We start from the raw sequence: 23,255 nt of genomic DNA, 5'->3' as shown, positions 1-23,255 counted from the left end.
ACACAAGTGTTTCTAGGTGCAACAAGACAAGGAAGGGAAGACATAGGGAGGACAAGACAAAAGATCCAACTAGGATTTGTGTCATTCGGATCGTGCAAGTGCGACAACGAGACGTGCAGGGGGATTGCAAGGGAGAGGAAAGGGGGAAGTGCGATCAGGGCAGCATGGCTCTGAGTAAGTGCAGCCAGGGCAACACAGCTCTGGGTAAGATCAGGGAGGCAGGGGGGCTGTAGGGGTTACAGTTACAGCCCTTAAGTGCGCGGTAGGCCAAGAGGCAGTGCAAAGGAAGACTGGTTGTGTAGGAGCCTGGTACCCAGTGAGACACTGAGGGAACTAAGCAACCATTTGGCGCAGCAGACAGGACAGTTAGCAGGGGAGCGAGAGATAGAGGGCAGAGGAGAAAAGGAGAGTCTTGAGCTGCTTCCTGAACTTCAGGTAGTCTGGCTCAAGTCTGTGAGGATCAGGGAGGGCATTCCAGAGGAAGGCACAGGCAGAGGAGAGAGTCTACCCCGCCACTCTCTGCCTGGAGAAGCATCTGACCCTCAGAGAGTTGGAGGTAGCTGATCGAAGGGCTCTAGAAGGAAGATATTTCGGAAGAGAGAGTTGGATGTAGTGCAGTCCCAGGCCCCAGAAAGCCTTGTGGACGATGCAGAGGGTCTTGAACTTGATCCTTGCATCCAGCGGGAGCCAGTGGAGAGATTTCAGGGCTGGGGATACAGTCCCTGGGCTTGAGGCCAAGGATAAGTCTTGCAGTCCTGTTCTGGATTAGTTGCAGGGGGCAAAGAGTAGAGGTAAGCAGGTCGAGAAAGAGGCTGTTGCACTAGTCCAGCCTGGAGAGAACCAGGGCTCTGGAGATAGTGCGCTTCTGGGGGAAAGTGAGAAAAGGTAGAATACCTCTGAGGAATTGCAGCTGGAAGTGGGCTTTTTTGGCCAGGTCTGTGATGTGAAAAGGGAAGGAGAGAGTGGAGTCGTAGATGACACCAAGGTTTTTTGCCTCACAGGAAGGCAAGGGTAGAGAGAGAGATGGAAAGTGTGAGCAGGGGTCCTAATGAGAAGGATCTCCGTCTTACTGGCATTAGGACAAAGATCGTTGGAGGCGCACCAATCCTGAATCGTGGATAGATGCTCAGGAATGAGCGAGGGAGGAGAGGAGACTGAGGGAAGCCTGAAAGAAAGCCGAATGTCATCTGCATAACACAGAAAGTTAGAAGAGAAGGTGGAGATCAGGTGGGACAAAGGGGCCAAACAGACATTGAAGAGCCAGGGTGAGAGGATAGAGCCAGGGAGGACACCACATGTGGAGAGAGAGAGAGGTGGTGGAGAGAAAGGATCCAAGTTGGACCTGGGAGGGACAGTCCAGCAGGAAGGTCAGCCACGTCAGGGCTTGATCCGTGATGCACAGGTTCACACAGAGTCGATTAATCAGGGTGGCGTGATCAACCGTGTCGAAAGCAGAGGAAAGGCCAAGGAGGATGAGGACAGAGGGAGAGCTGAGTCGAGGTTAGAGAGCAGATCGTCACGGGTGTTCACGAGATCAATCAGTTTCAATGCCTCTGGATACTCTGAAGCCAGACTGATGGTCATGGAGGCAGCCAACAGGTTCATTGTGGAGGGTAAACTGGGAGATGGGCAACTTTTCCAGCAGTTTGCCCAGGAAAGGAGGGATAGAAGTCAGGCGATAGTTTGCTGGACATGTAGGATCGGCAGAAGGCTTTTTTAGAAGGGGGTGCACAAGGGAGTGCTTGAAGAGAGAGGGGAAGATACAATGGGGAAAGAGTTATTGCAGAAATCGGCCAAGGCTGGAACAAGAGTGGCAATGTACCATGTAATGCTGGGCCAGTCGGGAGTCAATAGGATCAGTGGGTTTGCCGCAAAAACTCTTCGCATTTCTTTTTTGTTTTTTTGGGGAAAAGTTACCCTCTCAAACCTCCCTTCAAACCTATTTGCAATCTAGCCCCCGCATTCACCTACACCTTACATCCCTCTACCCACCCAACCCATGCTTTTTTATTTTGTTTTGCGGTAAACACTGCCAAAAAATAAAATAAAATGGACGTTGTACCAATCAGGGATCCTCTGTCTTGTCAGATCTTCAACACCATGTGATATTAGGGAATCGAGGAAGACAAACACCTGCCAGCCAAGTGAAGGATAGAGCTTTTGTTGCCTAAGAATGCTCCTCACTTCTGAGTTTTGTGCAAAATGCTAACAGCAGCATATTCCTTTCTTTGGTGAAGACATCCATACAGGGAGGACCCATCATTCTGGAAATGTGTCAGGATCCTACCCGCCTACCACCAAGCACTGCTGAATGTGCACTTCAGAGACTCCATTTATGACATAATTTCCATGTTAAAACATATGCATGAATTTATCTATTTTACAGCTGCAGTCTTGGAACATACTCATTTCATGTTCCTTTACGGGTTTTGTGTTAAACCAGCAGGTGCATTCTGGTAGATGTGTGCTTTCCAAGAGGCAAAGGTCTGGTGGAGGGACCGTAATTACATTAACTCTCAGCAGGCTGCTGGTAGGGGGGGCTTAATCACAGTCAGCTTCTAAAGGCTACGGAAGCCTCAAGTGGGCTGGATTGTGCACAGCTGCCTCAAACTGCAATCCGCTCTACCCTATGTGAGAAACCCAAGGGTATCCTCACACCTACTCCCCCCTGGATCCTCTTCTCAGGTGGCCAGGGAAAGGCCATTGTTTGTGGATCCTGACCTTGTGGGTGGAGATGCAAAGGAGGATCAGCTGGGTGGAAGGTCCTTGGGGATTGGGGAGAGGATATCCAGAGGCAAGACATGGTGTCCCCCTTTTCCAAGTGAGAACCAACCTCACCCTCCCACAGCTTTATAGGCTGTTGCAAACCATTTCCCCTCATTTTCTCTGATTCATTCCATTAGTACTGGGACGAGGAAGAGGCAACTAGGAGTAATGCACACTTTCACCCCTCTAGTACTGAGTCGAGGAAGAGGCCTACAGACTGGTGCGAGGGTCAGGCATGTCCAGAATACTACACTAATTATGATCAGGCAATTGGGCCTGAGGACTCACACCTGCAACCTGTCAAACGGTTGCAGGTGGCTAAAGGTGGAGCCAACAAGGTGTGAGGAGAGACCAGCACGAGAGAAGCCAGGCCAAGCTTAACATGTCTGCAGAGGGAGAAATCCTGTGGAATACGAGGCAGCCGAGAAGGGTCCTGTCGGGAAACCAGCAAACCGGCAAGAAGAAAAAAGGGAACTGTGGCGCCGAGGCCTGGAGGGGCTGTGCGAGGGCCACAGCTGTGGGAGCCTCACTAGACGGTGTCCGAAGCAGGAGCTGTGGGCTGAGAAAGAAATCTGATAGCTGCAAGCTACCGGAAACGTCTGCGGGATTTGGGCAGAGTTGCCGGCAACCCACAGAGAAGAGAGGAGCGAACTGCGAGCGGGGCTCGCTATCCACCAGAACGTGTATGAAGAGCAAGAGAAGACAACCACCCGGCGTAGACGCCAGGGACCGGTGAGTGAGGAAAAAGGGAACAATGGAACCGGGGCGCTCCTGGCACTAATACGTGGCAAAAGTTAATGCGGAAGCAACAAAATATGATAGGCAAAATACGGTGAACCAAAGTAAATTGTTATGATAAATACTCAAATGAGAAGAAGTGTGAGCAAAGGGATAAGAACTTTAATCTAATAGATACAGAACTAAAAGAAAGCATTTGACAAGCATATGAAAGCTTTTAAAAAACCAATGAACAGACGACAAGTTGGTGTGAAGAACTAATACAATACATGGAAAGCTAAGAACAAATCTCATGAAATACAATGTAAAGCAAGTATGGAACATTGCTGGGGAGTGTGAGAGCAATGTGGTGAAGGGAAAAGAGCACCACAAAGTGAACTGCATGACAAAACTCATTGTGGCAAAGTCCAGAGACTGGCAAAGAGGAAAACGCGTTGTGGCAAAGTCAAAAGGCTGTCAAAGAGAAAGCCAAGTGAGTATGAACCAGAACACAAGTGCAATTACAGAAGAACCTGTGTGTGCAAGCAAGCCTAGGGTGACCGCCTGCGTGACCTGTAAAGGGTGGACCATGTGGTCCGACAACTGTGCCTAGACCGGGAATGCCCTATGTGTGAAAGCCAAAGCAATATACAAAGAGCAAATACAAGTGCATGAAGGATTGCTGAAGTGAAGCAGAAGAAGGCAATCTGTATGAACTGTCAAGAACTACGAGTGTAAAGTTGACCTGCAACTGGTTTTGAATATTGAGAGAGTGAACCCAAGTACCAGTTGGCAAGCTGAGCAAGCGGATGTCTTGGGGAAGGAAAACCTGAGATATTATATGTTTTGGTGAGGACTTAAGAGAAGTGAATCCTGAGGATATTTTTAGAACTGTGTTGTCTTCTTGGGGAAGGAAATCCTGAGACTTTATGGAACTTTTTTGAACCTGGGGAAGCAGAGCTGGAAAGCAAGCCAGGAGTTGGAAGAAGCTCTGAACTTTACTTTGAACATTTTCTTTTATTACTGACATCGTTAGACATTGATTAGCTATAATTGCAAGGGCAACTATAGTTTCTGGACACAGACAGACTTAAGTTGAACTTACTTACTCAAACCTTCCTAACTTTCTTTAGGTAGGGAAATCCCACCTTAGCATAGAGCAAGTTAGGCCTTCAACCATCCTGACATTTAAGTTAATAAATCACTTATGTTTGAGCTTTGAATCTGTTGTCCGTGTCTTGCTTCATGATGCCTTCACGCCTATGCGGCTGTGGGCTAGAAGAGCTCTCATACACTCACTTTCAGCAGTAACAGTTGTTCTAGCAACTGCCTTTATTGGAAGTTCCTGCTTTGTCCTTTTGTGACCAGTTTGTGAACCTTTTCTGAATATCCTGTTTTTGATACTCAACCCTGATCTGCTGTTTTTGAACTTTTCCTTGAGCTCCTGCCTTTGACTACTGAATCCTGCCTGCTGTAGCTGATTCGTTGCAGTTCCTATCCTGTTTGCTATTAAAGACACCCAGTGCTACCAGTATTTTTGCTGCCTTTCTTACTTTCTTCAAACACACTATCTTAATGTGAGCTTTGCTCCCATACAGTCTCCTCCTGTTCTGCCATTGTTGTTTCCCTCTTTCTACCTGCAGTCCCAGTTTCTTGCTTTACTGTAATGTTCTATTATTCTACAATTTCACATATTTGCTGAAATAGCAGCAAACTGGAGTTTTAGGCTTTCCTGATTGCTTCTTTCCTGCTTGCTTTATTACTAGACTTAAGCCCATAGTTTAAGTGCCTTCTTCTTACAACACAGAGTTTCCTGGAATCCATGTATTTGTTGAGTTGGCAGTGACCTGTCTTGTCTAGAACCACAGCACTGAGTTTCTTGAACCACATATTTTCTAAGTTGACAGCACCCTACTAGCCCCGGAAACCTGTACTGATTCTTGGCCCAGGATTTTCTCTGTACTAGCAATCCTTTGTGCCTTCTAAGTTAGTGCTTGTATAGCTTCAAGGAGAAAGATTATACCCGTTTCTGGAAACTTGCATCTCTGGGTACCACCGAAGACAGCCATTTGTTAATTTGTTTCAGCGCAATATCCCAGAGAATAAGTGGCTAGAATACTTCATAGTGCTATACCCGGAGTCTAGTGGCACCTTGCTATACGATTAGAGCGCATGAGTCTTGGAATATTTGTTATTAATGTTAGAAATATAAAATGGGACTCAGTCCCTTGTCTATTTACTATGGTGGTGGCCAGCTTGTTTTTGTCACAGGAGATTGGGCTTGTGGAATACGCGTGGAGCCCGTCGCCCATAAAGCCGTACAAGAAATACAACTATTTGCACCCCGGACTGAAAATAGCAATCACTCACCGCTTAGTGAAGGCATACAGGGCCGGAAATTCCACAGAGCCCTTGCCAAGGCCCTCGCTTCACTCTGAACGACCTGGTCCTGGGCTGGCGGGCCGTTACTGGCCCTGTACACCCCTCTAAGCAGGGGTGATTGCTACAATATATCCTCAAAGCATGGCTCCTTAGAATGGCATGTATAGAAACAACTAAATGAAAATATATGGTCTAACCTCAAATGGAGCCTTGCTATGGTAGCATATAATGAAGGTTCTGTTTTAGGAGATGCAGTCAGTTGTTTGGCTTTTGTAGGTATCTGCTATTTTTAACTTTTTCATTATGCCTTCTTTCAGATAGTCAAGGTCTTATTGTTTTTATACCTTTGTACAAATGGTTGTACTTTGGACTTACCTATTTCTTGCTTTGTCATGCTTGGATCATTTTATTTCGATTATACGGTTTAACCATTGATTTTACATTGAATAATGGTGATTGATTGATACTATAGCTTATATGTACAACCTCTGACTACAGTCTCTGCTTTGCGCTTCTTTTCTCTGCCTATCCTGTGCCTGGTTATTTCTAGCCACTTTGCTTTCCACCTTCATCGCAAATTGTTCAACCGGTCTGCCTCAGCTCAATATCCGTACATCCAGAGTTGTTCTACATTAAGCTCAGTTAAGGGAAAGACTTCTGTTGCCTTCATTTAGTCCGTCAGAGTCTTACCTGTCTCATTATATGGTCTTCAGCTTTACCCTTAAACAGAATACAATCATCTCTTCAGCATGAACAACTCATGACAGTGCTGAATGATTGTTGTTAAGAGTTCTCTGCTGATACAAATCCAAAGGGCTTTTCCTAATCTCCATGGAGTTTCCTCATCATATTTTCAGTACATCTCGTTCTGATCAATCTGTGTTACACAATAGATTTGCTTCCCTTAAATTTCAATTTACTTACAGCCAGCTCCTGCCCCTGAAGTTCCTGTGACTGCCCGTTTCCACAATGTTCAGCCTGGTATGTACCCTGTTTATGTTCTATGTTAAGTGTTATCTCCCCTAATCTGCATTGTATACTCTATGGGCCTCATTACGAGTCCGGCGTTAACCAGGCGGTTTTATCACCTCGGTTACCGCCAGACTCATATTACCATTCCGCCTCCGTGACTCCCGGAAATACCAGGGCATTACGACCCTGGTGTCCCGGGTATTCCGGAGGCGGAATTCGGTAAATCCCCATTCCCAACTATAGGACTCAATGGGAATGGGAATTGGAAACACCGGCACCATCTCGTGATGGTGCTGGTGTTTCCACGTCCGCCTGCAGGTGAGCGGTGTTAAACCCGCCAGGTCAGACCTGGCGGGAAGATCATCTCCCGCCTACAGGACTCGGGATCGGGCGGTCTGGAATTAACAGTGGTGGCAGGTTTACCACCACTGTTAATTCGAGACCGCCCGACCTGTAATGAGGCCCTATATATTTTTTTGCCTGGTGCTCTCCGGCTCGACTCTTAACAAGATGTCCAGAAACAGAACTACATACAGGCAAAACTTCTGCATGATTCCAACATCAGTGATTGGATGATCTACTTTGGAATGTTCCTTCTCTAATAGCAATAAAGCTGATCATGCCTGACTACTCCCTCTGCCCTACTAGGTTCAGGGAGGTCGAACTGGTTCCCTGCACTGGTTGACCTAGGTATATACATATTTTCAAAGGTCAAAATAGCCTTGCTCACCTTCAAAGAAGTCATATTCAGCTCAATTCTGTTAAATAAAAGCCCCTGGAATGGGCCAGAGTAGAAATAAAATGATTCATCTATTTAACTATTCAACATATACCTTAAGTTTAAAAACAATATGTACACAAAACCAGAATAGTTATTTCTTAATGAGATAATAAACAAACCTAAAAATGGGATTTACAGCGAAAGGCGGTCTTGCAATATTTTCAACCCAAGTGTTGATCTTTTATCTAACAAAACTAAGCAACTACTAAATTATAATGTTTAATGAACCACAGAGAACACAGCTCCAACAGCAGGTGTTTAAAGCAACTGATGAAAGTCAACCGGTACATTACAGTGTTTGACTGGTCTACAGGTACATTAGAAGCCTCATTTGTCAGGCAAACGCCCCTGGCAGGTGAAGAGGGCTGGTGAAGAGTCACACACAGTGCTGAAAATTGACAAAATGTACTGCGGGAACTACCCGCCCCCCCTTTCATGTGGCTTGTCAGTGACTGGGCTAGATGGTCAGGGATGTGGGCGGGACTGGGGGCAGAGCCAAGTATGGAACGATGTGCGTGTCCTGAATTTAGGATTCAGGCTGCTTTGCATAAAAACAAAGTGCATTTTGGGAACATAACAATGACCACCAATTTATGAAACAGGTCTGTGATATTAATTCAAACATTCATCCTTCTGAACAAGTAAAATGTGGAAAAGCATGAGACATATATACAGGGTTTGATGTTTTCATTGTTTGAGTTTGAGCTGTTGAGCAAAGGATGACTTTCAGATTCAGTCTTTGAAGTTGTTGGATATCATAGAAAAACTGTGTCAGGCACTGTGTCTCTATGCGTGCAGCTGGGCAGCGATATGCAACTAACCCCTGACCGGCACAAGTTGAGGAAGCTGTCTGCCACTCACAGCAGTTTCCTAACCTCTGTGTCTCAGACACAGCAGCAGGAAACTTATGGCAGTCAGGGGCATAGAGCTTCCTCATCTTGCAGGTGGTTTGGGCCTCATGTCGGCCCAATTCTCCCCCTGCGCCCCCATTAGTTACACATCAGGTAAGCCTATGAGATACCAGTATGTCTGGGGCATGGACAGTCACATGTTAAGCTTGTGCTTCTGATTAGTTTTTAAGGCTGGGGATGAAACATTTACAGACTCACTTATGCAAATACAAAGGAAGCAGGTTGAGTTACTTCTTCCTTAGCCTCTGACTGATCGCTAGGGTTAAGAAGGAGTCATTCACATGTCATGCCCAGCACCCGTTGGATTAAGCAAGAGCGAGCACAGAATATGGGCACCCTTGAAATGCTAGTACATCTGGCGCATTCCAAAACATATTAGGCCAACTAATGTTATCAGTTGCATTTCTTACTGACAGTCCCACTGGGTTATTAGTATACACCAGCTGCAAAACATGTTGGAATTGGATTTATAGTGCTTTTGTTTTTGGTCTTCTGGCAGAAAGCAACACTTCCATCACGTCTTCCGGAAGGTCCCAATCTTTCTATCTTAACCTCTCGGATGGCAGGTGTGAAGATTCAGAATTCTGATTCCTGGGTGAAGAAGACTTCGAAAGAGTGACCATCTTGAATCTGTCCTTCCAGAGGGAGGAACTTGTTCAAGCATCTCAGGTCCAAGATGGGTCGCAGTCCTCTGTCTTTCTTGGGAACCAGAAAAGAGGTGGTGTACCAACCATACTATTGTTCAGCTACAGGTGCCTTCTCCACTGCACCTTTCTCCAACAAGGCAAGGATCTCATGTTCAAGGAGCAGAACTGTTTCCTCAAGAGATTGTTCACGTCGGGGACAATATGTTTTTTTTGTAGAAATGGGAGACAGTACTCTTGGGCCACTGTCCCTCGTGCCCATGCATCTGAAGTAATGAGATCTAATTCTTGCAGATGCTGGGTCAACCTGTCTCCCATCAGGGTCCTGTGAGAAAAGTGTTGTGGTCGAAAGAAACACCTTTTGGGGCTGATGCAGAGGGGCAGGGAGCAGGTGGCTGCCCAAGCAGGTTTTCCTTCACTGCCTCTGAGGGCACGTGAGAACCACCTTTGTACTCTCTGGGTAGCCTGACCTCTTCCCCTTTGGGTAAAGGAGGAGTGGTATCGGAAAGAACTCCCTCTACAAGACTGTGTAGGCAGGTGTTGTTGTGGATGATGAATGGCTGCCCTAAAGATTTTGCAGCAGCCTCATAAGGGTGTACCTTTTCTAGGCTGTCGTCAGCCTTAGGTCCAAAAATGTTGGACCTATCGAAGGGCATGTCCAGGATCCTTGATTGGACACCATGGGCCAACACAGACTTGTCTAACCACGCAAATCTCCTGATCACTGCACTCAAGCCCAAACACAAGCCAATGCAGTCGTACGCATCAAAGCCTGACTGAAGGGACTGGCAAGAAGCTTCCTTATCATTGATGAGGTTTTTGACGCCATCTCTTCTCTCCCCTTCAGGAATGTTTTTCTGCTGCCTAGGAAATGGCATTGCATACTGAATAAGTGTATTTTGCTGGCACCCAAAATGCATTGATGTCTTTCAGTGCCATGATTCCAGCAGAGAATACCCTCTTAGCTAGTGCGTCATATTTCTTACCATCCCCATCCGATCAGATGGTCGGATAAGCTGCGCCAATTGAGGTCGAAGTAGCCGCCTGCATCACCAAACTCTCTGGTGAAGGGTGCTTGGAGAGTTAGGGTCAACAGAGGCCTGTACTTCTTCACCAACGTCTTGTTTACAGCAGGAGTGGTGTCTGGTTTTTGCCAGTACTCCCGAAGTGCCATATGGAAGGGCAGCACAAGCTTCTTAGGAGCGCCTCTATCCAAAATGTCAGTAAGATCATCATGGGTAATGTCCTTAGCAGAACGCCCACAACCCAAACACTTTATCACCCTATTCTAGGCTGCATTAGGTTGGGAGTGTATGTCGGAGTGTCAAATTCCACCTCAGGAGAGGTATCCAGACTACTGGCTTCTTTCAGACAAGTGGCTAGGTGCAAGACCAACTCTTCTGGAACATTGGGAGTTCCAAAACGTTCACACTTGGAAGGGTATGATGCCATCTTCCTCCTCATCTTCCACGAAGATGGACCCAAAAGATCTGAAAAAATCCATCAGATTTCGATTTAAAACTCTGCTTCAAGGTCGTTGTCAAAGGGCCCTTAAAATTTGACTCCATCGAGGAGGAATTCACAGAAGCATTTTGCTTTGATGAAGTCTCTGTGGTACGAGACGACATCCATGAGGTCTTCAGACTCAGGCTTTCAGGCATGTAGTTTGAAGCTTTGCTGTATTCGCAGTCGTTCTTGAAGGATGCAGTGGGTTTAACAGCCTTTTTCGGCTCTTTTGAGGAAGCAGGAGGGGCTGCCTTCGACAAAAAGACCTCCATTGTCTTTGACCTCTTCCCCACTCTGCTGTAGAAGCGGTCTTACCCACAAAACGTACCGGATGATTGTTGGGCAAGGTGTCTTGAGGACGAGGAAGAATAGTGTGGATTCTTTGACTTATTCCACGACGACTAAGGGGAAGAATAACAGGAATCTCTCCTGGATGTTGACTGTTTATAATGTTGAGATCATGCCTTGGGCCATTCTGAAGATTTGTTTCCGGTGGAGCTTCTACTTTCAGAAGATGTTCTCTTCAAAAGGTGTGGAAGACAGAGACTTAGAAACCGACCGACCTCGGATGAGCTTCAATCTTCTCTCCTTCTTGCTGGTCATCGATTGGCAGAAGCCACACTCAGTGACTTCTTGTTCTTCGCTGAGGCACCAGAGACAAATCCTGCGCAGATCAGTCATCGACATCTTCGAATCACAGTCCACATATCTCTTGGAGCCTGTCTTCAGCGTAGAAATTGTGTAGATTTTACTCCAAAAAGGGTAAAGACATTAGTCGAGAGATTTGTTGAGGCGAGTCAAACCGTTCGGAGAGCGTGCTGTAGAAAAATAGAGCTGAAGTAATGGGCGAAGTTTGTGATATATTTATATGGTCATAAACGTCACATCCGTACGCGGGAATGGAAACCATCGAGGGACATCGATGCTACCCAGCGTCCTCTGCTGTCGGTATATTTCCCAGACTGCGAGCATGATATCAGTATACCTAAGCTGAGGAATCCGTGGGAGGCCACAATCCATTAACAGTGTTATTACGTGGCTGTACTTGCATTTTGGTGTAGCCAGTCTAGCCATTTCTTATTGTGGAATGCCAATTTGTATTGAGCATCTTTGATAAAGCAAGTATGAGAAGTGTTATTTCGTGGCTAGACTGGCATGTTGGTGCAGCCAGTATAACCATTTCTTACTTTGGCATGACATTTTGTTTTGGGCATCTTTGATACAGCAAGCATAAGTGTTAATTTGTGGCTACACTGGCATTTTGGTGAAGTCAGTCTGGACATGTTTTCATACTGTGGCATGGCATTTTTAATGGTAAATAATGGTTTAATGGGGATACTGTCATATAATGGCAGAATAAGCATGGGCAGGTTTTCCTGTAGTATCATTACTGGCATTATGTGCAAAGCAAATCGGAGTATGTTCTTATATGGGACTACTGACATATATTGGTGTAGCCAGCATGGAAATGTATGGCCACAGCCAGCAGGAAAATATGTTTATACTGCCATATATTGTGGCCAAAGATCTATATATAAAATGCTTAGATATGGTTTTGTACTCAGCTGATGAAATGTAATCAGTGTTAGGTTGCCCTCTGCTGTCCAAATGGCAAATTTCACCTCTGTGTGCCCTTCCAATTCAACAACAGCTATCATTTTCACAAACAGGATGAGCACGCTTCTATGAGGTCACCATCAACCTCAATGGAACTTAGATACTGTTCTTATACAGCGCATACCTCTCATTCCATCTGATACAAATAAGCCTTTCAAATTCCAAAGAAGACGGTTACCTATACGTTTAGCCTTTTCAATGACCATTAATAAGCCACAGGGACCTACGCCCCCTTTCTGTCTGGAAGAGATCGTGGTAATTCCGATATTTAAGAAGGGGGACGGAAGTCACCCTATGAATTACCAACCAATACTGACCTTTAAGATATGCTAGAATGGCAGATATTATACTGGGAATGGATAGTATCATGAAAATGTGTTGGGGAAATGCTCCTGTACACTCTTGGTGACTTGCATCTATTGGATTTTTTTCATGAATTACACTACAAACCCAAATGCAAACATTTTCCCCAATTGTTTTTAAAAAAAGAATTATTGGTATGTAAAATGCACAATTTTAAGCCATTATTTTAAAACATTTCTTTGGGGGTGGGGGAGTCCCGCCTAACCCCTCGATTGGTTCGGGCTCTTTCGCCCTGGCATATTATAGGGGACAAATTTCTGCTCTGCCAATGTAAAAAAATTCACCAGCCGCCACTGGGATTTACAGCCAGAAACTGAAAAATGTAAACAATTCTACAAAGGCAACATGAGATTCCTGCAATCAATGCTAAAGAACCAAGGGAGCAGTTGCCTCCTTTCCCCTCTACTAGGCACTTGTAAGTGATATTTCATCCATTAGACTTTCCTTGACTATCATTTGAAACTGAGGTATAAGTGCTGTTGCATCCGCCCTGCGTCCCGCTACGCGGTGACGCAGGGCACCCTAATAAAAGCCCCGCCCCGAGCACGGGAGGCAGTTCCGGGCCAACCTACGCACTGTGTGCTGCGTGCTTTCTTCGCTCCTGCTGGAGCTGTGACATAGCAGCCGCGCAGCCTACCATCCTCACTGATCCAGTCTCCCTGCGCGCAGAGCCGCGGAGGCAGGATCTAACAATGGCGACGAGGTGATTTACTCAAGACACACGCGCTCGGGGCTCGACAGGCTCCGGATGGCTCACGGCTATTGTGAATCAATGTTTGGACACCCGGTGGGGGAGACATGCACGTGAAACCCCACCCACAAAAAAAAAACAAAAAAAAATATATATTTTTTTTTCCTCCTTCACCAGGGGAGAACATCCCCCACCTGCATCAACCTGACCCAACCTACAAGGGGCGGCCTACCAAGACGTGGAGGCGGCAGGTCTCTCCATCTGCCTCCCAGGAGTGAGAAGCTCCAGAAATCGTCGGAGGAGGCCCATAGCTGATCCACATTGACTTGGTCAGCGCGAGTGCACGTCGTGAGTGCCGGATATCGCAACTGCTGCCCACTTGAACAATCGAAGGGATAGCCCAGGGACCTGCACCCGAGGTGAGGCAAGCATACCACAGCATGGCGACCGGAACATCCACCCCCAGACCCGGCACACCGTCAAGATTGGCCGCAAACCTGTCGATGTCATCACCACAGGCTCGGCCGCAAGGGAGTTCCTCAGGATTGATCCAACCTTTTGACCCCTTCACAGACCCGTCATCAGTTGGCCCCAGGTGGCAACTATGGATCCAGAAATTCGAAATGGCGATGGAATGCAAGGACATAACGACTGCCAGGAAGAGGAGGTCGCACCTGCTGCTACACGTGGGGGATGAGGTACTATGCATATTTAACTCTCTAACCGTTGACGATGGCCAGGACGCATACCAAAGTGCAAAAGATGCCCTGACGGCGCACTTCCTCCCCCAATTAAACCCGGACTATGAGACCTTCATATTCTGCACCACCATTCAGGCAGAAGAAGAAAAGCTGAAATCCTACCACACACGGCCGAGGAAGTTAGCCATGTCCTGTGAATTCACAAACGTCAAAAATGAAATCCGGAGGCAACTCATCAATGGCATCCAATCGGAGAAACTGAGACGGATGGTACTTGGTGAGAAAGGCATCTCCCTCACACGGATTCTCAAATTGGGTCGACAAAGAGAACTGGCACATACCAGGGCTGCCAACATGGGGGCAACGCTACAAAAACTGCAGCCCGCCCTCACCACAGCCATGCTGTCCCATGTCACCAACAGACAACTCACGAGGGATGAGGCTGGTGGCAGCTACGCTCAAAACAGGTGGCAACCACGTGTCCCAGGTCCCACAGATTGTGGATGGTGTGGTGGACCGCGACATGGTCGGCAAAACTGCCCCGCGCAAGGAACAACATGCGGGGCATGTGGTAAGAAGGACCACTATGCGAAGGTATGCCGGTCAGTGGGCACCACGGCACAGCCCCCGCAGAACCCTCAAGAAAAGAGCGGGACCAAGAAGAAGAAGCAGGCCAGTGCAAGGCGAGTCGAAACTGCCAACTCTTCGACCGAGGAAGAGCGGGATGATGTCTCAGGCACGCAACATGAAGCCAGAAAGGAACAATGGAGAAAAGGGAGGAAGGTCTACCTAGTGTCTGCGTTAGATCAGGGGCAGACAACACAGAGAAAGAACCTCCGAAGGCGAAAATGCTTGGTCACCATTCAAAATCAGCAAGTATGGATGACCATCGACACGGGAGCCTCTGTTAACGTCATGTCCACAAGCATGTTCCAGACGTTACAACCACAACCGGATCTGAAGGATACGGACACACTTCTGTTTGCGTACGGCAGTAGGAAGCCTCTACCGGTCGTCGGCCGGTTCCGCACCACTCTCGTCCACGGCAAAAACAGACTATGGTCGAAAGTGTACGTCGTGAAGGCGGGGATCGAATGCCTTTTGAGTGGGGACGCGGCTGAAGATCTGGGGTTGGTCAAGTTCATCTGCCAAGTCGATGAAGTGCAAGAAGTCGAGAACATTTTGAAGCACTACCTCAAACTGCAAAAGGGGATAGGGTGTCTGAAAGGGAAGACCATCAGACTCCACATTTATGAATCGGTACAGCCGAAGGCAGTGAGACACAGGAGGACACCGTTCCACATGCGCGAACAGGTGGAGAAAGAACTCAAAGCGCTGGAAGAAGCCGGAATAATAGAGGAGGTGACTGGGCCTACACCATCGGTCTCCCCGATGGTAGTAACAAGAAAGCCCAAACAGCCCGGCAAAGTCCGGATTTGCATAGACATGCGTCTCCGAACACCGGCATCAAGCGGGAGCACCTCATCACACCCACATGGCCGACCTTAAGGGGTCGCGAGTGTTCTCCAAAGTTGATCTGAAGGCAGGATACCACCAGCTAAAGCTTCACAGAGACTCTCGCTACATTACCACATTCTCAACACATCTGGGGCTGCGGAGGTACAAACGCCTGAGTTTTGGGATATCTTCAGCGGCTGAAGTCTTCCAGCAAACCATTCAAGAGGTCATCCGGGACATACCTGGTGTCCTCAATGTGAGCGACGACATCCTGATTCACGCACATGACAGGGAAGAACATCTCAAGAGGCTCCAGACGCTACTGGGCAGGCTAGAAGACGCTGGATTGACCATACATAAGGAAAAGTGCGAATTTCTCAAATCTGAAATCACATTTTTTGGGTACAAATTCAGCAGCACAGGCATTTCCCCCGACCCCCAGAAGGTTGCAGACATTCAAGTGGCAAGCCCGCCGATGACACCCACTGAAGTGCGCAGTTTCCTTGGCATGGCCACCTACTGCGGTAGGTTCATCCGAAATCTGGCCACTCTCTCGGAGCCCCTACGCAAACTGACCAAACTGAACACCAAATGGGAATGGGGCAGAGTAGCAGGAGGCTTTCGAAAACATTAAGGAGTCCCTGTCCGCCGACACGTAAATGGCGTACTATGACACCGAGCTCCCAACGGAACTGTTCGTGGATGCGAGCCCCCTAGGGCTAGGGGCCATCCTCATGCAGGTCACCAAAGAGGGGGAGAAGAGGCCCATCGCATACGCATCAAGAGCTCTCACGATGACAGAACAGCGGTACTCTCATGTCGAGAAGGAGGCCATTTCCGTGCTATGGGGTGTCGTCATTTTCACCTATACCTCTATGGACGGAGATTCACGGCGATCACAGATCACAAACCCCTATTACCCATCTTCATGGGTACGTCGTCACACCCACCGGCAAGGATCACTAAATGGTTGCTGCACCTCCAGCAGTACAATTTTGAACTGGCCTAACAGCCAGGAAGTGGAAACCTGGCGGACTTCCTCTCAAGGCACCCTCGACCGGCAACCTCACAAGAAGTCCAAGTGGCCGAAGAGACTGAGGAGCACATATGCCAGGTAGTGCGAGCTATGAGGCCAAAGGCTGTCAGCATCGAGGACATTGAGTCTGAGACCCACAAAGACCCATGCTGCGACCTAGTGAAGGACGCCATCATCTCAGGCGACTGGAAGTCCTTCATGACAAACACCCACAACAGGACAGTGGAAGCGAAGGTTTTTCTCTCCGGGATGTTCACCGTAAGACAAGACCTGTCGATCACAGAGAGCGGACTGCTGCTCAGGGGAAATCGGATTGTCATCCCACCGAGCATACAAGATAGAATGGTGGCACTGGCCCACGAAGGACATCAAGGGATGGCAAGGACAAAAGCTTGGATCTTGCCTACCCTGCCAGATAACCGGGGCCCCGCCTGCACCCGAACCCATTCAGTCAGCGGAACGTGGTCGTGGCCGGTGGGATGCCATCAGCATCGACTTCTGCACACTACGGGAAGGCCGCCTCTACCTCCTGGTGGCCATTGACGACCACTCCCGATATCCCGAGGTCGAAATAGCGGAATTCACAGCAGCGGAAGTGGTCATCCCTGCCATGGAGAAAATGTTTGCAACACATGGTTTGCCCACCACCATCAAGAGCGACAATGGTCCCCCTTTCACAGGGGAGGAATTCAAACAGTATTTGCACGAACTGAACATCAAGTACCATCACATTATGCCGAAGTGGCACCAGGCGAACGGCGATGTAGAACGTTTCATGAGGACCCTGAACAAAGTACTAAGAGTGTCAAAGGCGAACGCCAGCCCGTGGAAGATTGACCTATACCGGTTTCTGCGGAACTACCGGGTCATCCCTCACAGCACGACGGGTGTCCCGCTAGCTGACCTCATGTTCGGCACAGTAATAAAATCCTCGATTCCACATCACCCCAGCAGGACCCCGGACAAAGTCAATGAGGAGAGCACGGAGAGAAGGAGAACGAGTGCCAACGCACACATGAGTGTCAAGAGGAGGGCGAGACCGTCCGACCACCAGGTGGGCGACCAAGTGGTCATGCTGCGAAATCCGACAAAGTCAAAACTGGACACCAGATACGATGAGCTCCCATGGACTGTCAGTGGCAGGCAAGGGACCATGGTGACGGTAACAAGAGGACGCCGCCCGGTGACAAGAAATGCGTTGTGGTTCAAGGCGGTGCCAAGCAATCTGTGGACCGATGGAGAAGGCCACCAGGAAGATGAAGCATCTCAGTCCAAAGAAAAAGATCCCGCGCCCCTCCAGGGCGAGGCAGCAGCGGGTGACAGGACGTGGGAGCAGTGGAGCGAGCCGGACATGGGTGAGCCGGACAGAGAAGGTGAGCCACCCAATGGGACAGTGGGGGTCAGCCCCAGAGGAGGGCGCTATAGTTTGAGAACTGCCACGAGACCGCCCGCCAGGCTCAAAGACTATGTATGGTAGTCTGCCCCCTGTGGACTGTGAGCAAAGAGGGTCTTTGTATGTGAACAGTTTAAGATTGGTTTGATTTGAAGTCTATAGCATATTTGTGTTTAGCGTTAACTTGTTTGAAATAAAGGAGGAATGTTGCGTCCGCCCTGCGTCCCGCTACGCGGTGACGCTGGGCGCCCTAATAAAAGCCCCGCCCCCGAGCACAGGAGGCAGTTCCGGGCCAACCTACGCACTGTGTGCTGCGTCGTTTCTTCGCTCCTGCTGGAGCTGCGACAAAGCGGCCGCGCAGCCTACCATCCTCAATGATCCAGTCTCTCCGTGCGCAGAGCCGCGGAGGCTGGATCTAACAAGTGCCATCTCTTCTGGTAAATACCACATTTAGCCACACATTATTTGAAGCTTTTCCAGTAGTTATGTATTTTTGAGTTAAAAGAATGCAGTCTCTTGCTGAGTGCATAGTGCATTTTTGCAATTGTTGAGCGCAAGTTAACTTTTTAGGGTGTATAATGATGCAACACTTTTAATTTCTTAACCCTACTCTGAAAATGCTTAATATCACTTTCTTACCAGCTTGTTAAATATATGTATATTTAAACCAGTTTAGCCTGATGCCCCTTATTTGATGTGACACCGCCCAGCCGCCCCCCTTTTATATTTGTCTCGCCTCGTTTGCCCCGGCTCCCTAATACTGATGTCTAGTGACGCCAATGCTTACGAGCTCAGATGTTCCTAATAAGAATGTGACGATTGGCTAGCGTACACTTGAGGAGTAGGAGCAAAGCTCTAATGCTTGTACGTAGCTGACCTGTGTACAGTCAGGACTGCGGGACGTTATAAACCACTATCTCACACTCACCATCGTGGAAGAGACTCTTGAAAAGTTTACAGCTGAAGGAGAGTTCCGTATTCCAGGAGGTGCCAACACCACCTGACAGACTCTGCTTGTAAACACAGCCCAACGCATGGCTTCTCAGTAAAACGTAGAGACCGGTTTCATTGAAATAAAAGACCGACTAACACCAAACCAACACGCCCATCACAGCACAGCACACGCACCCAGATCTCGGATGAGAGCAGAGAGATATGCTATATAGTCTCAAAATGACGGAATAAATCAGCCTCTTGCTAGTTCAAACCGTGTTTATTGAAATATATTTTCTATAAAACGTTGGTAGAGAGCTTTGAACAATCTGAAAATAAATATAAATATTTCTTAAACAGAAGCGTCAAATGTATTCGATCATCAAATACATGCATAACGTCTTCATTCTAGGTGTGAGAGATTGCATATATTTCAACATGGCTGCTACTAAATTGGAGGGAAGTTACCGGATCTCGCGCCTTTCCACGGAAGCACTTAAATAATTATGCCTAATGTAAACACTTTATAGTAGATCCGCCTGGTCAAACTGTAGCAAAGCGCCGACAATTGACAGGAGGGAGGCACGTTTTATACAATAGTCTCTTCTCTCAAAGCAAATATTTAATATTACCTCCACGTCCCCCATCCTCGTCCCAGTACTCATGCTTGAGAACATTCTCTGTCCAAAAAGATGTAGGATTTTTCATGTTTCAAAAATACTTCGCATAACAATTAGTTAACAGAAAAATACAAACATACATTGGTGGCACCACTGGAGCATTCTAAAATATACAACCAATCAAACAGCACAACATGGAAAGATGTTCAAATGTTTAAAATGTATAATTCTGGATGGTTAGTTAACACCAAATTCAATTACCTAACTTCACAGAAGGTAATCGCACAGAGCTGGCAGGCAACGTTAGCCACTGCTCTGTAGCAGCAACCCGGGCAGTACATATTTATTCCCGCAAAGCACAGTCTGAAATGCAGATGCTGTGTGATGGTGGCACGCTCTGCCACTTGCCTTCACTGGTGGTTCACCTAAGGTCTGTCCCGGCCATAGTGCAGGGCAGAGTCATGTTGCTGCCAGGTCACTGGATTGGTCTGAGCCCATCACTTAAAGTAATCACTTACCCACCCCACAGACAGACTAACTGATGTTTTGCATGCTTTTTCCTGGCCCGATCTCAAGCAGTGTTCCTTAGTCACATGGTGAATGATAATATAACACCACTATCGAATTAGGGGATAATGCTCGCCCAGCCGGGGGTACTAAGCCCAATACATTTGATACAGACCAGCCCCGGTATCGCCCAGAAACCAGACAGTCGGTAAACTAAGAGAAAGAATATACCTACCCAGTATGACAACCTGATACATATAACAAAACTACAAGGATTATGAGACTTACAACCCACTAACCAAAACCTCAAATATCTGCATTTTTAATTCACACAAAAACCCACACAACCACCTCTCTCACAGCAAACCGCACAGACTTCACCACACCAACAATCAACACATAGATCGCAACAACAGCATGCAAGGACTCGCTTCGATCCTATATGCACAGCCAAGCTCAGCGCACAGTGAAAGCCAAACTGAAGCTGCCAACACCACCTCTCACTTTCCTACGCCCTCTTTGCCCACTAACCCCCCCCCCCCATTTTATTTGTTTACAGATCCCCCGGAGCACCTGGTGATGGTGCGCTATAAAAATACCTTTAACATTAACATAAATGACCTGACCATGTGAAAAGCAGTAGGATCTGTCACTCAAATCTGTAGACGGTAGGACTGCTTAAAAATCAGTAGCCTACTGCCTAAATCAGTAGGGTTGGCAAGTATGAGTACTTACTTGTGCAGTCCCAACCTCCCCCTCAGGAATCCATTCCATCTTTTTAGTTTGGTCTATTCGGTGTCTTATAAGCCAGAACTATTGCATTGGAGTACAGATAGGGAGAAATGGCATATGAGGAGGGACACAACGATTGCAGGTGTTTGGATATTAGGCCACCTATCGACTGCTCATGGCCATGGTTATATCCATGGCCATTCCCAGCCAGTTCTGCCCCTGGGCACCAATGAAAAACTGTCCCACAGTTGCAAATGGCTTTTCATTCCTTTTGTGACACTATTTGAATAGTACGCAAGGGAGAGTTTTTTGACAAAATGTAATGCAAATTGTGCATTTTAAAGAATAAGATTCAGCAACAGTGGTCAAAACAACTAGCCGCATGATGAAGTAACTTATCAAACTGGCCCACATTGGCCAAAAAAGTGGTCCACTTTGACCCAACAAACTGTCCCACATTAGTATTTTGCGTTTTTGGTTCAGCCCTGGGCCTATTGCTCTATAGGCCAGTCCAACCCTGCATGCCATCCCTCCCAATTTAAGCGGGAGGCTCCAGACTTTCGTATTAAAATTATTACTATTTTTTACGTTGTCCCTCCTAAAATAAGTTTAGCCCAATGCGATCCAATGGGAGAATTTCATTCTCCCTCTTTCTCTGACAAAATCTCGCTCCCAGGTGCTCCAGAAAGCAGACATGAATGTCAAGGGAACTCTCTGAGCTGCTTTTATCAAATCTTACCATCAAACGTTGCACTCGAAGTGCCAACCAGTGTTTTTTCAAAGCAGTCTTCTGAGAGTTAACGACTTAATTGGAGATGTAAACGCGCTAATGGTGTAATAGAAATGTTTTAACCAGGAACGGCTTCAGCCACTCTTTATAGGCACTATGTGTGCCCGTCACTGAAGTCCTGTTAAAACAAGCATTGACAAAGCCAACAGTTCGGCATTTGCAAGGCATTTCTATTAGATGCCGATGCGCTCGCACCATTTTTCACCTCCTACCATCAACAGCCAGTTAATATCATTATGGCAGTGCCGGGCAAGTGCCTTTCCAATGCCTACACACGTTTGGCATTGCCAATGCTTGTTTTATATTCCACCATTCCCCACTCTCTCTACTGAGAGGACTAGACTCTCATCCACCACAATGTTCAGTTTAAATTTTCCTGTCATCTGACAGAAACTCTACAGCTCTTTTGATCCGCTCCTTGCTGGGCTCGGAGGGGCACCTGGTTTGAACCCTTCTTCCTGAGCTGTGCAATGGATGATTGGGAGCTGGGGAGGCTTCCTTCTGGGCCCTCCTGCTGGGCAGGAGGCCTGATTGAAGGTTTTTAGTGGTATTTGCTGAGTCGGCGTGGTGGTTCCTGCCAGGGTGGCCTTTCCCTGCTGCAGCCCAGGATGGATATCGATAAGTTGGGTTGGGGGCTGGAGCTGGGCCTACGGCTTCCTTGAAGGAGAGAGACTGGGAGCGCAGCTCCTGCACCCCAGTGTGGGCGGGGAGCTCCCAGGGGTGCCTTCCATTTCACCTTTTGCCATCAGGCTTGGACTGGTGCATAGCGCAATAGGGCAATGCGATGTGCCAGCCTATGATTCTAAGGTGGGCCAGTTTATTTGCCAGAATGGACCACTTTTTTGGTCAGAGTGGGTCAATTTCATAAGTTACTACACTAATTTTAACCAATGTTACTAAGAAAATATGTTTTCAAATCCATTATTAGCAACATATTTTCCCCAAAACACCCCCTTGGCTAGTAGTCAAACAGTGTGTTCTGGATAGTAACATACATGCCTACCCTCCCGATTTAGGCAGGAGACTCCTGACTTTTCAGTGAAAAATATAGTTTTTTTTCATGTTCTACTGCCTAAATATTTTCAGCGCCAATGTATTCCTATGGGGAAAATAACATCTCCTGATTTCTTACACAAAACCTCACTCCTAGGTGCGTCGGAATGTTTTTATTTTTTATTTTAATTTTATTACATTTGTTATACGCCCAGACCCGGGGGTATCACGGCGTAGTTACAGACAATGGGAGAATGCAATCTTAAAGCGAACACAGAAGTACACAGTAATAACAGTCAATAATATACAACAATATACAAAATAGTCAGATATTATACAACAATATACAAAATAGTCAGATATGTACAGTTAATTGGTGCGGATTAGTGCTCTGGTTCAGTTAGTACTTGTTGAAAAGCCAAGTCTTCAAAAAGCTTTTGAATTTTGGGAAGGATGTTTCATTCATAATGTGGGTGGGTAGAGCGTTCCAATGTCTGGGGGCCAGTGTTTTGAAGCTACTACCCCCTGCTTTCTCTCTTTTGTATCTGGGGGTTTCAAGGTATGCGTCTTTATTGGACCTGAGGAGTCTGGTCTGGGGCTTCTTCATGACTGTGTTGTTGAGGTATTTGGGTGCTTTGTTGGCCCTGCATTTGTGAGTGATGCTTAGGGTTTTAAATATAATTCTAGCTTGGATGGGGAGCCAGTGGTGGTCTCTTCTGGTGTTAGAGATATGTTTAGATTT

The 23,255-nt window shown here is 47.3% G+C and overlaps 1 protein-coding gene across 3 annotated transcripts in view; it reads right to left on the bottom strand.

Moving 5' to 3' along the window:
* The window catches only part of PCBD2 (pterin-4 alpha-carbinolamine dehydratase 2), an 820,621-nt gene extending 801,598 nt beyond the window's left edge, over positions 1–19,023 (bottom strand). For all 3 annotated transcript variants that reach the window (XM_069652577.1, XM_069652579.1, XM_069652580.1), the window contains exon 1: positions 18,867–19,023. In XM_069652577.1, coding sequence (XP_069508678.1) covers positions 18,867–18,974 — 108 coding nt within the window. In that variant the 5' untranslated portion in view covers positions 18,975–19,023. The remainder of the gene's footprint in view (positions 1–18,866) is intronic.
* Between the last annotated feature and the right edge of the window lie 4,232 nt (positions 19,024–23,255).

The sequence above is a fragment of the Ambystoma mexicanum genome, chromosome 3p (assembly GCF_040938575.1).
Source record: "Ambystoma mexicanum isolate Mex_15411 chromosome 3p, UKY_AmexF1_1, whole genome shotgun sequence".
Lineage (NCBI taxonomy): Eukaryota > Metazoa > Chordata > Amphibia > Caudata > Ambystomatidae > Ambystoma > Ambystoma mexicanum.
The sequence above is the reverse complement of the archived record's forward strand: the minus strand, read 5'-3'. Positions and strand labels throughout refer to the sequence as shown.